Here is an 18,387-nt window from a genome sequence, read left to right as displayed (position 1 = left end):
GTCTGTCTGTTCAAGGAAACTCCTTGGAATAACTCCTGGCCTTAGATACTGCTCAAGAAGGATAAATGCTTAGCTCTTCCCTAAAGCACATGTGATTTTCAGAATGTTCTACCATTCTGTGTTCCCTCATTCCAGTAGATCTGTTCCTTCTGGGCATTAGTTCAGTTCACATTTGAATAGTTCTGCCTGGTAAGGAAAGTAGGTACGTGACGGTTTCAGGGAAATGCAAATACTTGTCAACAGTCTTTGCTCAAGAACTTACCCTCAAGCAGATACTGATAACTGAATCACTCTGCTAAATAGCTATCAACATCTGAGTCATGTGCCATTGTAATGCTCTTAAGAGCATAGCTTCAAGAAATTTGTTACGGATTACTGAATCAAGCTCATTTTCCAATAGTGCATTTTGGGTTAAATGATTCTTTCCTGAAATGTATGCTGGGAAGAGTCCAAATAGTGGCACCACACATAGTGGCTATGGCCACAGTTGGAATCTGGTAGGAAATTGTTTTTTCTATTAACTTCTCTAGGGAAATTAATTGAATATATTTCTTTCTTTTTGCCGAAGTGATAAGATGCTGATGAAAGGATGATGAAAGTCCTATTGCACTTTCTGCATTATTCTTTGTTTAACAGCACAAATGACATTTTTGCCTTTTCTTTACACTGTCCCTCTTGTACCAACAACAGACTGTTTTTATTTTTGATTAGATCAAGACCCTTAGAAAATGCTTGAGAGCAGAAAATATTCCTGTGTATATTTGCCATTTTCCACGCTAATGATTGAGTAGTTAGCCTGACAGAGAGCTGGTTTTGGCACTGTCTCTTTTTTTAAAAAAGAAAAACACAGAATTATTTGTACAGCTGCACCAAAATGTTGTCTCTTTTAGAAGGATCCATCTCATCTCACTTTAGCTTTTAAAATTTGATATGAGGCCAACTGAGAAACAGAGGAAACTCTCCAAGCACTMTTAGCTCATCCTAAGGGAGCTACCTAAGATAACTTGAAGGAAGTGCCATCCCCAGACGCCTCTTACACTCCCTTGACAGTAATTAGAATCTACACTACTAACAAACTGGATGCCAGACTTTATGCAGGCAAAGGTGGTTTAAGTGAATACTTAATGGCWTTTCAGTGTTAAGAGCAGAGCTGCAACTTCTTTGCTTCAAAGTAGTTTTTCTGTGAGTAAAAAAAACTCCTTCCAAATCTTTTCCCAGTCGGGTGCTGCTTGAGCAGCGGAGGCATCTCCCTCATCATCCCTTACCTCTACTTTACCTCTTCTCTAGGGTCAATGGTTGCATCCAGCAACCTGGAATCTTATTAATATTTTAAAAGAAAGAATTGGGGGTAGGCAGAATCTGAACCAACATACATGAGCAGCTATTATATTTGCTCAAATCTTCCCAGTTGTGCACACAGTGAGCTAAAGTTCTCCCCATTAGCTATGGGACCTTTATAGAATAAATCATTAGTAGCATCTAAGTTTCTGTCCCCCTTCACTCTGCTGGATGCGATTATTTAAGTCTAAAACATGCAAGGCAGGTTTTTCAAAGCAGCTTTCATGTTTTTAGTATAGTTGTGTTGTAATCATATATTTTTACATTTATTCATCTCTGTTTATTTTCAGGCCTGATAAGCAGATGCTTTATTAGTAAAATTACAAATCAAATAATTCTCCAGAGACTTTCTTCAAATAGATCTGAACTTCACTTGAATAGTCCAAAGAATACTTGACCTTCTCACAAAATAGAGAACTTAATATAAGAAAAGTAGTATGAAAAGGCAAAAGCATTAACAACTAACAAAAAAAAAGAAAACTTAGTGATAAGAATATAAAAACTGCCATACTGAATGAGAGTATAAGAACTAGTCAGTCCAGTGCTTCATCTCCAAACCGAGTACAGTATTTGACCCTGCTAGAGAGTTGTGTATGAAGTAGGCTATACATATGTAATGGGAATCTTCTGGTATTACATTTCCCCATACCTTTCACAATTCATTCTAACACAAMGATTTTATTATTGATTATGTTACATTTGAACATTTTTACCTGTTTTCTTCCAAAAGCATATGGGTTTTTTTGGTTATTTGTTTCAGAATTTCTCCAGAGCTTGACAAAGAAAGTAAAATTCTGTAATAACAGTTTAGTTTTATACATACTCAGTGACTAATGCATATTTCACATCTCTCAAACAACTAGTAATTTCTTGCATTATCTGTCCAATTATGATTGTTATTAAAATTGAATCATAGTTGAGCTCTTATTGCCATAATRAAACTACATTTTTTTTCATCTCCTATTAGTGAGATTCCTATAAAAATCAAAGAGACTTTTGCTCTCAGTTCTTGCTCACTTTATATTAAATGCTTGGTCTGTGGTTTCCATTAGATGCTTCCAAATTTTACTCCACAATAACATACAAATATTCTCTCAAATATTCATCAAATAAGGAAACAAATCACTTCAAGACTCRTGAATTAGTAATCCAAAATATCTGTTTTGAAATAAACTCTGGGGAAACAATGAAACTGATAACTAGATATTTAATTAGAAAATGTTCTCAGATGTCTTGGGACATGTATCTTAAAGTGTATCTCTGATTTTTCTTCCTCATCTCTACATTTGTATTTTTCTTCCAGGATATTAGGGAAGACAGAACTGCTACTGACAGAGTTTTGATATCCAATATGAACGAGATTTTTCACATGAAAAAATAAAAAGAAATCAGGCTTTTTAATGATCTTATTACTTACTGCATGTCTCTGACTAACAGTAATATTTGGACAACTAATAAATAACTTACTCTATTTTATTCTTCTTCCATATAGTGCAAATATGCTAATACTGCTGTCTTATATTGAATTTTTACTGCTTCACGGTTATTATATCTATTCTCTGGTGAAATGAGAAGAAAATATATGACATAGATGCTACAGGAATGAACCCATGTTCCACTTTATACAGCAACCTAGCTCTAATAGAACAAAATTTGGATACTACAAAGGCATAAATTCACTATGGTGTAACTCATTTGAGAATATCATGGTCTAAAAGAATATTCAAGTCTCACTTGAAGCAATTACATACTTTGCAGAACAAATTCAAAGATCAGTGACTAGTTCAAGAAACACTGACTATCTGAAAAATTACACAAAATATATAAAAAGCAGATTACAACCTATTCCCTTTGGAATTAATACAAATAAATACAAATACAAAAYAAAAATAAAAAGTTTAATACAAATAAAACTAAATCTGATTTTTTTTAAAGAAATAAGTATCTATTTCTTAAGTGTCATAAACAAAAGTAATGTTTATTCTTAGATCAAATAAAATGTTGAAAAGCCTTCAGGCTTAAAAATTTTTAATTGAGATTGRAAGAGACAAATGTCTTCAGAATCAGCTGATGAGAACCTTTATTTAGAGTTTATTTGCAAGTATATCAATTAAGCATCTCTGTAAGAAAAATATGGAGAGCTGWGAAGCTGTAATTAAGAGACAGAGAAGGCTAACAAAAATTTCCTTAAGAAAATAAAATTTTCTCTAGTTCTGACTAGGGTAAAGAGGAAGATCATTTAGACCTGTGGATAGTAGAGAGATTAGTGATGGGGAGAGAGATTGTGTACCATTAAACCAACGCTTCTACTCACACAGTATTTTATGGTATTCAGCACAGACTATGATTCCTCTCTTATCTTTAAAGGTGTTCTATAAGTCTTCCTCTGTCCTGGGGACTCTGAAAGAAAGAGCTGGGGAATGGATCCGTCTTTTGCCTTGTAAGAGAGCACACGGCACACTGGACTTCCCKTGCCAGAAGTATACATATGGATCYAGAAATTATGTTATTTTTGTTATGAGGCGTGACTGGGAATATGTCACCAAGTTTTGTGTTTCGTGCAAATGTACACTCTGAAAAAGCAGTCATTCTGCTGCCTGTAACATCTTTACCACAGCTACCTGTAGCTTCATTTCTATAACTCCATGACTACCCATAGCACTTCCTCCTGTCTAATGTCACCTGAGTTAAATTTCATGAATCTGGAAACAGTTTGCTGGGTCTTTAATAAGTGAAGCATCCTCCCAAGGGATTTTGGAGAGAAAAGACTATGATCAGCTCTTACAAAACTGTAATGGAGCAACATCCTGATGATGCCTGCTCATAMTCTTTTAATTAGGTGGAGACCACTGTATGCCAGTGAAGCAGTGCATAAGCCCTTCCAGATAAGTCATGTGTGTCAAATTACTTGAGAACACCATCAGCATGAAAATGAAATTACATTTAACATATGAAAACTGATTCCTACCCTTGTKTATGATTACATACAGAAAGTTTTCTTAAGAGTGATTAGCAGTAGTGCCATCTGAAAAAACYTAGTCCAACCTGCTCACTGTGCCATACAACATAGCTGATGCCTCCCTGACTTGCCTCAGTTAAATTATCTGAATGTGGTAAAATAATTAAAATTATAGGGTTTTAATAGATCAACTTATTTTAAATGAAATAATATGAATTCATATGAATATTTCAGCTCTGAAAAGGCAGTRACCTCTGTGCAGACAGCTAGTGGTGAATTGGAAGAAGTTACTTCCAGAAAGCTCTCTATTAAGGAGGGTTTTACATTTCTTTACTTAGGTCTGAATTCTTAAAGCCCTTTTAGRCAAATTGCATAGATTGTAAATTTAATATTTTTTTGTATTCATTAAATGTCAACTTTTAGTTTAGTGAAGAACATTCCTGGAATTGTGTTTCACAGCAATATAACAGTAGCCTTGATGCTTGATTATTTAAACTGGTATTCAATATAAATATTTTCCTTGGTATCCAGATTTAATAGAAATGTGAAAAGTTGATCRTTTTCTGTTAGTTTCGCATTGTCACAGATGCACAACGACAGCACCTTCACTGTAGTGAGCACCTATAAAAAAAAGGAAAGTGTTTTTGGAAAACAGGCCTACTATATCTTTTTTATTTGTTCATTTGTTTGTTTTTAAGGGAATTTAAACTAAATTATATTTTATTCCTTTTAGACATAGAAAAAATATTTAATAATTCTGGCTCTCCTGCTTACTTTTTGGCAAATATCCCGTGGGTTGTGGCCTACCATCAAAGAAATTCATCCATAAGACAGCTTAATGCCCGTGTTACCATAAAGCTGATGAGCTGGACCCTTGGCTGCTCCAGAATAGTGAAATGAGCTTAGGCATGTTCTGTAGCAGCAGCTAGAGGCTCCCCTCTTCATCACTTTATGCAGGGACTTCCTTCTACTGCATAGGCTCTTTGTGGGTGCAGGACAMCTTGGAGCACACAGGACGCTGTGGTGACCGTTTCTGGCCAGCCGAGTGGCTCAACAACCTGATTGTGATACAACCTGATKGTGATTTTGGTACCATCTGAAAGAAAAAAAAGTCACACAGGACTAAAGACTGTGCTAATAACTGGCAAAATTGATCATTCAATATCTGAAATGACCATTCTAGTCTCTGTAGCTAAGAAGTAAATAAATATGGTGTTTCCATTACAAGTCATTCGCATATAGAAAGGCTTTCTGTTTGAAAAACATTGATTCAGAGACTTCAAACACAGTGGATGTTGTATTGGATACACCAATCTTACAATGTGTAACATGAATTAAAGACCAAGATAGGTAGTTGCTGATTGCCTAAATTTTCTAATGACAACAGTTACACATATAGGAGAACAACAGACAGTTTTATAGAGAGCTTTTCTGCTTTCCCTATTCACAGCCAAAAGAATTGGAGAGCTCAGGCCTTCAAAGAAGGCATCTGGATCTTCATGTAGGGGGTATATCATCTTGTCTGGCTGAACATCTAAGTAAGTTAGGGCTTCTTTGGCAAATTATTAGTGATAGTCTTTTTCCATTTCCATACCAAAAGGAATTCCAGAAAAGTTTGGAGCCTCTTTAAATTATTAAAATACTCATCTCTTCTTAATACTCTGTAGAGTGCACTGCAATCAAATTCATATAACATTACTGTATTATACTGACTATGGATTATGGAACTGTCTAAGCAAATGACTCCAATGTTTAAGCAGACATTAAGAGATTGAACAGGAGAAAGCAATTTATGTGGATATGTGTTCTGTTCTACAGAACCAAGAAACTACCATTCATGTTCTTCAGGCTAGACTACCATCACCTGAGCTATCAATCCAGGGATCTGGAAACTTCTTGATGTGTTTTGTAATGGAATAGCAATCACACAGTTGTAGGTCACTGTCCATGAATGTAGCAAGAAGCACATCAGCATTTTACTGACCTTTCTTCAGTAAGAAAGGTGGGCTTTTGCCAAAGTTTCATATCTTCATAGCTTGGGACAGGGACATAAACTGAAGCTAGAAGGGGCCAGGAGAGTAAAGAGGAAACAGTGGATTAATTGTGTCTCACAACCACAATGCTTCCTGCCTCACCCATAGCTCAGGGCTATGTCTAACTTCACAGTGTAGCCCTAATATATTACTGCTTATGAAAAAGTAAGTTTTCTGTAAGGGGTAAAAGATTCAAAGTCTGTATTTAAGATTAATTACTACAGACTGTGATATTCCAGGCACTAGATTCTGACCTATCTCTCGTTCAAGGATGAATCCTACAATGTTGATGAACTGCAAAAATCTTTGTGAGCATGCCGTCGCTAAATAAATAAATAAATAAATAAATAAATAAATAAATAAATAAATAAATAAAAAACTATGAAGTCAGTCACTGTTGCCAGGAAATGACATGCAGCTTAAGAAACTTGTTTACACACTTCAGCTAAATATGAGTACGGAAGTGATTTCAACTTTGTTATTGTTGATAATACCGAAAGAGACAACATAAAAAAATATTTTGAATTCCTGCTTAATTAAAATCAGCCGTGATGCTTTCTTTACGTGCCATCTTCCAAGTTACAACAAAATCTGGATTAAATGCCTAGATAAGCTAGAAAATTTACTCATATAAGACCAGCAACAGTTACAAGACTAGGATGATGAGATTCCATTCATTAATGAAATTATATGGATATACAGACAAAATATACAKGCATGTGCAATTCATCTCAATACCTACTTGAGACACAGTTTCAGTACTCTCGAAATGCTATCACAGAATCATAGAATGGTTAAGGTCGGAAGGGACCTCTAGAGATCACCTAGTCCAAACCTGCTGCTCCTGCAGGGACACCTAGAGCAAGTGGCACAGGGTGTCATACAGGTGGGTCTTGAAGCCCTCYGGAGAGGGAGACTCCACAACCTCCCTGGGCAGCCTGTTCCCTGGGCAGATGCCTATATTGCATCTGTCACTACATATGCAAAGTGTTTCATTTTCAGCAAATATTCTGTTTTTCTTGAGTGTTTGAATAGCAGCTATATTTAATGGACCTACTTTTCTTTCCTTGTGGATAAAGAAGGGTAAAAACTGTTCCTTCCTAAACCTATTTTCCCCAAATTATTTTGAAAAATAAAAGGACAGACATCCAACAAGTAGATTAGAAAATCGAAAAAGTGAAACCCAGTGCTCCAATATTATTCTGAATATATTCAGTTTCTGTAAAGCTAGTTCACTAATTCTCATCCACAACATGAGCAACTATCCTTTGGTAATATTCAGATGATCCTGTGAGGTTCTGCTGAATTTTCTTGCTTGCCCAACCACCTTTCTGCATATATAGTTATCATAGACTCTGGCCTGCATGGTGATACAAAAGGGCTTGTGCCTTTTGCTGTGCGGTTATTGTTCCTCTAGCACCAGAACCTACTCTCTTGAACTTACCATCCATCACATTTACATAGAAAAGGATAGCAACTTCTTTGATATGTTGTATGTCCAAAACCTTGTCACTCCTTCTGACTTCTTCGGCATGGCAAGTCAGATAGTAGGGAATTTAGAAACAATATGGGGGTGGGGGAGCTGGGAGAGAAGACATTCACAGATCTGTCTGTAAAATTTGGAGGTGAAATCATACTATGTATATGTTTAGTCGGATCAAGCTTCCTTTGATTTAATTTGTAGTTGTTAGTACAGTTAATTATAGTTGTTTATATGTCGATGTGGAGTATTATTCTTTCTCCTTTCCACAAATTGAAACAGATAAACAAAACTGACAYGACATTTCCAGATGGATTTTCAACCATATAAAAATAGGAAATGGCAAAATTCCCAGCTAGAATTTTGAAAATTCTGCTAAAAAGCTTGAAGCTTGGGCTGTACCTCATAGCTGTATAATTCACATTATACTGTACCCCAGTATATTATACTGTCAGAGGACAAACCATCCTGTGGTGAGGGAGTATTAGCCTGGATGTTAGGGGAGTTCCAGAGAAATGCTCTGTGGTACATTAGGAGTCTTCCAGGGAAAGTACCTCCTGTTGTCCCTTGGTACGTGATTAAGGCTCCCTCTCGTGATACGGGACGTAAGAGTCTGAATACCTACAAGCTGAGAGAAGAAATGAGCAGGATTCCTGGATCCCTTCTAGCCTCTTCACTGCTGCGTGAGCTTGTGAGAGTCACTGACACAATTGGCAATGACTTGATCCAGCACGAAAGGAGTAGCACTTCAGAGCTCAGCCTAGCAGGGACTGGCCTCTCTGGGAGGAGGGGAACCAGAGTCTAGGTACAAGTTGCYTGTGGGTCTTGAAGCACAAAATTGGCCCTGGCTAGCTCAGTTTTGCCACAAATTAAGTGCTTCCATGCATCTCTGAAGTAGAATTCATGAACCCATAGATTTACAGCTAGAGTGCAGCATAGAAWCATGCAAAAGTGCCATGTTGGGTCATTTATTCTGTTCACCTGACATTTAAATCAGAGTTGTGTCTATTGATGACAAATCTCCACTGTGTCCAAAGTGGACACAATCTGCAAGCACATTAAACCTTGCCTTCAAGTGATTAACCAGTTCTTGCTCATATCCTCTTCTTTCTAAGACCAGGACTGAGAACCCATTTATTCGAGCCCTCGAAGTGGTTAGTGTCCTCTGGGTCAGCACAAAGAGGCAAGTCCTCTCCTCTTGAGCCAGGAACAAGAAAGCCGGGACTCGTGTGTCTCAGAGTCATGCAACGAGAGTCGTTCAGCTGTGAATTTTCCCCCTTAATGGTGCCAAACCCACTGGCAAGACATCACCCAGCTCCTCCACGCCAGGACTCACCTGCCACTCCATAAATGTGCTCCAGCAGCCTCGGGGAGGGGAAGCCAGCAACTACAAACGAGCTGTGCTACAGGCAAGGAAAAATGTTTCCTAAACACTAAAAAAAGGCTTATTAAAAAGTTTGCCAACTGTTTTTCCTACACTTCTYATAGCTCCTTGTCCTCGGGATGCAGGAAGCAGTCTGTTGAAAAAAATATTTAGTTGAAAGCAAAGYTGCCATATAATAACAGCTGCTGTTGGATGCAGAGTTATACAACTGTGGTATTTTAAATGTCTTTGCCTCATGTCTGCATTTCTTTGTGTAAATGCAGACACCATAATAAACAATGGATTCAGCCTGGAGTGCAGGGATCAGCTGGGACAGTTTTACTTTTGTGCCACATAGCGCCAGGATTCAGGGCGCTGGGCTTTGACCTGGGTCATGCATGCAATGTGACCCTGCTCCGGTCTGGCAGCTCCTGTTTCCGCTGGAAGGAGGCCATGCCCTTTTCCCCAGGCCACCTCGCAGACTGCAGAGCTCAGCTACTGTGGTGCTAAGATTGTTTTCTAATGTCTCCAATAAATTTGCTCCCCATGAAGAAGTGGTTTCTTTTCTTTTTTTTTTTTTTTTTTCTCAGCTTCAAAAAGCAAGTGAATTATTTTTAGCTCATCTTTGCCTTTTCAAATTTGCATTTGGGCACTAAGTCAACACAGCATGATTCTGATTCAAAAGGCAGATGTCTCAGGAGTTATGGACAAGAAAGAGGGAACTGAATGGCAGTGGTTCTGCAACCTTGCTTTCAGTGTAATACCATAAGTTCAGAAGAGAACTTAGGAACTGAAAGTGAGACTTGTGGCAAATTTGGGAACTTGGAATCCAAAACCTAAAGTTCCTATCATTTTCCATCTAGCTTTGACTTTGTGTATTTTTAAGCAAGAGGAATAAAAACTTTTGAAACACCCCTCAGAGTGCTTATTCTTCTCTAAGACAATGTCTGCCATTTCTTATTTTGTTGCAGAAACGTTCTTAGCTGACCTCAGGGTAGGTTGACCGTGACATCTGCGGGGCTCTACTGAGACCTTTCCATTTTGGTGTGTGGGTTGCCTGGGGTGAGTATGAGAGGACAATATGATGCAGCCATGAATGCATGACTACCTGGGCCACCCAGCAGYACAGTTGATGGATAGTAGCCACAGGGCTGAAGTGGTAACTGGAAACCAATCTTTCATGTTCATCCCCACGTAAGTCCCTATAGTCATATGGCAAGGCAGTGCTCACATGCACTGCTTACCCCACTTTTCCAGAACAGCCTGATCTCAGGTGTTCCCCTGACATGAGAGTCCCTCACTAGAGACAATACCAAGAAATTCAAGATGATTTGCCTGCCCCACTTTGGCCCTATCCTCTAACAGCAAGGCATTGCCATCAGCAGATTTGCTCCATCCAGTCCTTGGCACCAGGTCCTGTGTAACAGCTTCTGCAGCCTCATTTCTCTGTCCTGTTGCGTTCTCCCCACACCAGAGCCTGGCATCCTGAAGGAGCACCGGCTTTGAGTTTCATCTGCAGAGCAGGTGCAGACCGTGTCTCTAAAGCCCCGTAGATGCTCATTTTATAGCMCTGGAAGAAGCTTTCTGTCTGTCAAACTCTCTGCACGTTTCCACTGAATTATACGAAGATTTTAGTTTGGGCTGTTCAAGAAGAGAAGCAGATGGATTACCTAAATAATCATTTATATCGCTAGAATTTATGGGGAGAAGATGGACTAAAAGAAGGAATTTGTTCCTGTTGTGCTAAGGTGCTGCCAAGGTGCTTTCATTGAAAAAGGTGAGGAAATGTTTCCCAAGGTCTCCTATCAGGTTGTATAAGGATTTATAGATTGATGTACCTTATATAGAACTAGGTCCCTTCAGTATCTCTCAAAAATGAGGTGATTTTTACCCAGATGACCTATACAGCCTTGGGTATTTGTCAGTTTAAAGTATTGGTCCAGCTTAGGAATGAAGAAAAGAAGGGTACGCTGTCCAGTAATACAATTGCGAAATCGGGGGTTTTCAGAGAAGGTAAGCTGTCATGTTACTCTACTTCTAAATCTGTTTTCTGTGCTTCTGTGGGAAATCAGAGGATGTTATAAGCTGAGTCATGCAACTGTTGATTTTACCAAGCACACGACTGATATAAATAGAGAAACACTGTTGAGCCTCGGGCAGAAGAGATTGAGAGGTCTTCTAGGAAGGACTGACAGGACAGAGAGGCGAAGATGAAAATCACATCCCTTACTTCCATTGGGCTGCTATATCTAGCATGTTCGTGTGCTTTACCACTCATTGCAGAAAAAGAAAAAGAAGACAGGCAATTTGCTCAGGTAAGCAGAGCTTATGAATCGATTTATTGACAGAATGAATAGAGTCATGCATTGGGAATAACTGTAGAATAATTTATTAACAAGTCAACATTTGAAAAGAAACATTTATGTACTAAAAGGTTTCTTTTCTTCCCTACCAGAAATACCTGGAAAACTTCTATGATTTTAAAGAAGAGAAAAGTTCTCTCTTCAAATCCAAGAACCTCAATCTCATGTCTGAAAAAATCAGAGAAATGCAGTCATTCTTTGGACTCGAGGTGACTGGGCAATTGAATTCTCAGACACTGAACATGATGAAGCAGCCTAGATGTGGAATACCAGACGTCCGTTCATACAGCACCTTCCCTTTGAGTCCTAAGTGGAATAAAGAAGACGTGACGTATCGGTAATATATTCTAAAATACGCCTAACTGTATACCCTGGAAAGTCTGTGATTGGCAAGACRGCAACAGGTTCTTTATTGTTTATTCCTATATTTATCCTTTTAAGAGTAATATTCTGGCTCACAGGATCATAATGGCAGGCAATGTTCAAATCTTTTGGCTTAGGTTTCCAAAAAGTTATAAAAGGGACTAAAATAGCACTTAACTACATTGCTTAGTTAAGTGCTTACTCTTAGCTGAATAGTCAGCAGGGAGAAGGGATGCAATTGCAGTTATCTAAGTTACGGAGCTTGAAAGAAAACCATGAAAACTTCTTGTGCTATATCTCAGTAAGTAGAAAAGTAGAAAATAAAGAAGACATGTAATCAATAATAACCAGTAAGTAAAATATTTGACCTCAATACTGTGTGTTTTAGTCACCTAATGTGCTTGCTTTCAATTCCCTTTTCCTTATTTCCCAGGATTTTGAACTACACTCCAGACATGCTACAAGAGGATGTAGAAGAAGCAATTGCAAAAGCCTTTCAACTCTGGAGCAGCGTGACCCCTTTGAGATTCATCAGGCTCTACAGTGGTGATGCAGATATAATGATCTCCTTTGCATCTGGATGTAAGGAAGTCTCTTTGCCTAAGAATCATAAATATTTATCACTTTTACAGAATTGACGAAAAACATCAYATGTCTCTTTTCTTTTCTTAGTTCATGGTGACTTCTATTCCTTTGATGGCCCAGGAGGAACTCTGGCTCATGCCTATCACCCCGGCAAAGACATAGGAGGAGATGCTCACTTTGATGAAGATGAAAACTGGACCAAATTTACTACCTATAGCGGTAGGTAGCCTTAAGCGTTGCATCACATGTTGCTTGTTAAACAGCCTTTTTCCTGAAGACTTTTAATAGCATTCTAAACCTGTAGATGCCCTGGCAGTAATTCCAGAATTTATGGAAATGTCAAATGTCAGAGTAATTTAGCAAAATAATTCTGCATTCTGTGTTTGTTTGTTTAGTTGTTTGTTTGATTGGTTGKTTTTTTAATAAAGTGATATATAGTTATGAAAATCTTTACCTTCTGCTAAGGAAGTCTTGAATTTGTTGGCAAGTAGTAAAAGTGAGACTTTCTTGTGTCCAGCTATGTCCCGGAATGTTATCAAGGCCCATATGTTACTGGGCTCTGTGAAATAGCTAACAAGTGGCATCCATGTCATTTATGTTTCCAGAAATCTGTTCAGTTGATTAAAATGATCCCATCCAATCTTCCATCTTCATGAATTTTAAGGGGTAATTTGAAGAGGCTTATAAAGTTCCTACCCATGAACAGGAACATTTTGGGCAGAAAAACTTCTTGAGCATGAGAAAACATCATCTTCAAATTGTTCTCCCTGTGAGAGATAAATGCTTATAACAGAAACTCACCTCTTCTCTCTGCAAGCAGACAACCTATTACCTTCAATGTAGTTAAATTCTGCTGTTTTATTAACACCCCGAATGATGTATCACACATAACTGGATGACCTCTGTATCCTACTGTTACAGAAGAAAATTTATTTACTATTTTGCTCTGGGACAGATATAAATTTATTTATCTATCTATTTATTTATTTATTTCAGGATTCAACTTGTTTCTTGTTGCTGCTCATGAGCTAGGCCACTCATTGGGTCTTGGTCATTCTAATGTCTTTGGTGCCTTGATGTATCCTATATATATGGGCAAGGATACAAGAGACTACAAACTTCATCAAGATGATATTGATGGCATTCAGTCTCTCTATGGTAAGCATCCCTGTGTAAATTTGCATTTGGGTAAATTTCATTTCCTTTGTGGCTAATAGCCTACACCTGCAAAGTGGAATCTGCGGGGCTGTATCTATGCCAGTAAATCAGAAGGTCCAAGGACAACTCTATTTCCAAGGAATAGCCCGTAGTCTTAGTATTAATCTCTCTTACTTTCAAAAAAAAAAAACAGACGGCCGCATGCAAAATTGCCTTTTGGAAATGGTATTTGGTCTCTATAAACTCCTGAGCCCACACAAACTAAGAGGGTAATAGGTTGTGAAGATGCAACTATATCAGAGACTATTTCAACAGTTAGCAAAACAGACAATAGAGTAAAATTTAGAGGAACTTGTTTGGCATTGTTTATTTTGGCAACTTGGCATTGTTTATTTTACTGGTTGAGTTGTAGCCTTGAAGGGCTTGGCTCTRTATGGTATATCTCCATGTTCTACAACATGAAATTCTATTTCACCTTCCAATTCCACATTTATCTGTTTCCCAAAGGACCTCCCAGGGCATCTCCAACAAAAGCATTTCCCCCACAAGAACCAACTGAAAGGACAACAACAGTAGCACCATCAGAAATGTCACCCCGCGAAGAACCAACAGAAATCACACCCACCAAATCCCCTGCAAGACCAGAAGACTGTGACCCTCACTTGACTTTTGATGCTATCACCACTCTCCGTGGGGAAATACTGTTCTTTAAAGACAGGTATGTGATTTCATTTCTTACATCASCTTTTTGTAAGACTCAAAATGGCAAAGCATAAAGTTCAGTTCAAAGAATTTATTTTCCTTGATACAACTGAAGATATTCCTTTCTGAAAATTTTAAGGCAATTTTACTAGCCCATTGAGGCTGAGTAATATGGTTTACTAACAGGTGAGTAAAATGGTAGCCRTCACTCTCAGCCTCCCGGTCTTCCAGAGTTGCTCAAGGCTGAATAATCACAGAGTCATTCTTCAGCCTGCTTCGCATGAAACACTATCCTGGTCAGACTGGGTTGACATGAGGATAGGGGCTAAACAAAATGCCACTAATGGCAGCAGCACCCTTACCCTGGAGCTAACTCTGAACCTATAAGACAGCACTATGGAGAAACCCTTCTATTCCTTAGATCCTTAGACACGTTCTGATATTGAACTCTCTAACAGGTTGTTAGCTACACATTTCCACCCTGAAGAGGTGGAAAGAGACTCCCTGAAGAGACCAAGGCTTTGGCTTACTTAGGTTGGTAATTAGGTTCTGATGAAACAAAATTCCTCTGATGAAGAAGTGATTCTAATTCCCCATCTATGACACATCTGAAAACTCTTGCTGCTTGCCATATTGTTAATAAAGGGGAGCAGGTAGCACTTCCTTATTATGCGTTTCTCAAAAATGGTTAAGGTCCATTTGTAACCAAACTGAAATTAAGGATGAAGCTGTGCACAGCTGCATGGGATGTGGTGAAGACCTGGCTTCAGTTGTCAGCACTACTACTGGCATCAAGTGTCTCTTTGGCAAGCCATTGTAGCTTGTGTCTGATGGACCTCTCTCCACTAAAGGGCAAATGTCTATGAGTGAGGGGGACAAAAAGGTGTACTGTATCCCAAAAGCTCTGCCTAGCTAGCTCCAGCACCAAGGCATTAGGAGCTAATGTGCCCTCGTGGCAAAGAAGGCCAATGGGATCCTGGCCTGCATCAGGAGGAGTGTTGCCAGCAGGTCGAGGGAGGTGATTCTGCCCCTCTACTCAGCTCTGGTGAGGCTGCACCTGGAGTACTGTGTGCAGTTCTGGGCTCCCCAGTATAGGAGGGACGTGGAGCTTCTSGAGAGGGTCCAGAGAAGGGCAACCAGGATGATTAAGGGAATGGAACATCTCTCGTATGAAGAGAGGCTGAGTGAGCTGGGCCTGTTTTCTCTGGAGAAGAGAAGGCTCAGAGGGGATATGATTAATATGTATAAGTTCAGGAAGGGAGAATGCAGGGAGGAAGGAGACAAGCTGTTTTCACTGGTGGCCAGCGATAGGACGAGGGGTAATGGCCAYAAGCTGAARCACAAGAAGTTCCGTCTSCAGGTGAGGAGSAACTTCTTTACTGTKAGGGTGACAGAGCAGTGGAACAGGCTGCCCGGGGAGGTTGTGGAGTCTCCTTCTCTGGAGGTCTTCAAAACCCGCCTGGATGCCACCCTGTGCCACATGCTCTAGGTGTGCCTGCTGGAACAGGAAGATTGGACTAGATGATCTCTAGAGGTCCCTTCGAACCTTAACTATTCTGTGATTCTGTGATTCTGTGTGATTTCTATGTCATTGATCCAGTGAAATATTAATACTGTTGTTTCCATTTCGATCAGCTATGTCTGGCGCAAAAGTCCTTACTTCACAGACATCGAGCACGACACGATCTCCTCGTTCTGGCCGTCACTAGCAGGTGGATTTGATGCTGCTTATGAGGTTGACAAGAAGGATCAAGTAATGTTTTTTAAAGGTATTTATCTTACATTTCCATCAGTCTTTTTTATGCATGGGTAAATTTACAGTAGTTTCTATAACTTACATACACTTGTGTATGTTCTGTAATTATTATAGATGTAATATAATAAAATTGAAAACAACATAAGTGATTCTTTATATTTGAATCTATTTTTCTTTTCAAAATACTGCTTTAATGTATTTAACTAACATTGTTTCAAACAGCTTTGTACAACAGCTCTGTATTGTGCTTTCGTAAGTGTGAGATAAGAGCATAGCTGAGGCCAAACTGACTGCCCACAAAATAATTTAAAAGGTGCCAAACCCACTCAAAAGATACGTAATGAGCTTATAAAAGAGAAAAGCCAACAGCTCTGAAATATTCCAATTGTGTGTGTATGTTCTGAGGTAGAAATCTGCCAATTGGTGATGCTTGCTACATAGAAAGCTCTGAGGCTTTATCTAAGAGGAGAGCAACCTCTTTGGAAATAACCACTAAGATTTTCTGTTTTTCCTGACAGATGACCAGTACTGGTCTGTCAATGGCTACAATATACAGTCAGGTTTCCCCCRGCGTATCCAGAGCCTGGGCTTCCCCAGAAATATCAAGAAAATTGATGCAGCTGTCCATGATCCAAGCACCAGGAAAACCTACTTCTTTGTAGGCCACCGATACTGGAGGTAAGACTTTTGTACAGCAGGTAGTCATCTTTTGAAAAGCTGATTAATGATAGAATTTATACATTTTTGGTTTCTTATTGACAAACTTGTTAGACAATGTAAGGCTGAAACTTGGAGGCATTTATTCCTGTCTATTCAAACAACAAAGTTTGTAAAACTTGAGATAAAGGCAACATCTGTTTACTGTTAGCAACCTGTAAGAGATACAGCAAGTAAATCTTGTTTAGGCACTGGAAAGCACTATTRCATAAAATAAAAAAGCCTGCTCAGGCTTTGGTTTCTTATTAGTGTCTAATAATGGACCAGAAGTGCTTTTTGAAATATATATATATGACAATTTTATCAATAACACTGTGGAAGCAGATTGGAATAGTTACTTTTTAAGAGACAGTTCAATGAAATAGCAATATTATCCTAATAATTAATCAGTAATAATGATTTTTAACAGTATTATTATATCAGAAGTTCCACTCATGGAATCACTTCATGGGATTGAATACTGTCAAATTAAATAACTCTTTTGGATAATTATTTAACTTCATTACTCACTATGAGCAATTCTTATTATCAATCTTGAGGAATACAAGGGAACTATTTAGTCAGATGTTCTGACAATAGACTTGTGCAACCCAGTAAAGTATTCACACAGTCAGGATTTATACAGATCAGTGAGTCCACAGAGGCTCATGGGCAGTGCATTTTCAGCTGTGAGAAGGCTTATTCAGTAAAAATTCAACTTAGTCTCTATATAGAACATCATAATTTGTTACGTATTTTCATTCAATTTCTTTATTTAGCTTTGATGAAAACACTCGATCAATGGAAAGAGGATATCCAAGAAAAATAGCAGCTGACTTTCATGGAATTTACCACACTGTTGATGCCGCTCTTCAGAAAAATGGTAAATAAATTGAAATACATTTATGTATAAAAAAGGACCATCAGAGAAACAAATATCATATATTTGTAAATATATATGCATATGTGTTTGTGCATATGTATATCAACATTTATAAAACAAAACAAAAGAAAAACAGGACAAAAAAGGCAAAACAAAATAAAAAACAGAAAATATTCATTTGATGTTATTCTTGTCTTCCCTATTTCTAGGACATTTCTACTTTTTCCATGGATCAAAGCAGTATGAAGTTGATGTCAAGACCAAGAAGCTTATCCGTATAATGAAGAGCAACAGCTGGTTTGACTGCGAGAAATACTAAGTTACAGTGTAGGATTGAATTTACACTAGAAATGTTTCTTTTTCATGTTCCTGTGTTACAAACAATATAATTCATTTCTGACTGAGTGTTTCAATCTGAAATATGTTGTGGTCTTTGATAAAACTAATTTAAAATCATAAACATGTGAAACAATGTACAGTTTTAATTTATTTTCCAACTATTTATTAATCAAATTGTATTTGGATAATAAAAGTATTTTGCTTGAATATAACAGCGTTTGTGTCTCCTGGGTCTGCTGGTTGGGAACAAAAAATTTGCTGTGGCTGCACTCAAGTCTCAACCATGCTAGGACTCTGTTTTTTTACAGGRCTCAGTGTCTGTAAGGGAGGAGGTAAAGATAAGCAAAAACAATTGGGTGGTTTCAAGAG

General features: G+C 38.2%; 1 protein-coding gene across 1 annotated transcript; it reads left to right on the top strand.

Annotated features, from left to right (window-relative positions):
- Nucleotides 1-11,358: 11,358 nt before the first annotated feature.
- LOC112943711 (stromelysin-1-like) lies at nucleotides 11,359-18,164 on the top strand. The gene is made up of 10 exons (XM_026034953.1): nucleotides 11,359-11,488; nucleotides 11,629-11,873; nucleotides 12,333-12,481; nucleotides 12,572-12,703; nucleotides 13,481-13,642; nucleotides 14,150-14,360; nucleotides 15,980-16,113; nucleotides 16,619-16,778; nucleotides 17,576-17,679; nucleotides 17,889-18,164. Exons 1-10 carry the CDS (start codon nucleotides 11,384-11,386, stop codon nucleotides 17,996-17,998), a joined length of 1,512 nt encoding a protein of 503 aa, XP_025890738.1. The 5' UTR covers nucleotides 11,359-11,383; the 3' UTR covers nucleotides 17,999-18,164.
- The last annotated feature ends 223 nt before the right edge of the window (nucleotides 18,165-18,387 follow it).

Source organism: Nothoprocta perdicaria, unplaced genomic scaffold (assembly GCF_003342845.1).
Source record: "Nothoprocta perdicaria isolate Ctin4 unplaced genomic scaffold, notPer1 scaffold_153, whole genome shotgun sequence".
NCBI classification, from domain to species: domain Eukaryota; kingdom Metazoa; phylum Chordata; class Aves; order Tinamiformes; family Tinamidae; genus Nothoprocta; species Nothoprocta perdicaria.
This window is presented reverse-complemented; position numbering and strand designations above follow the sequence as displayed.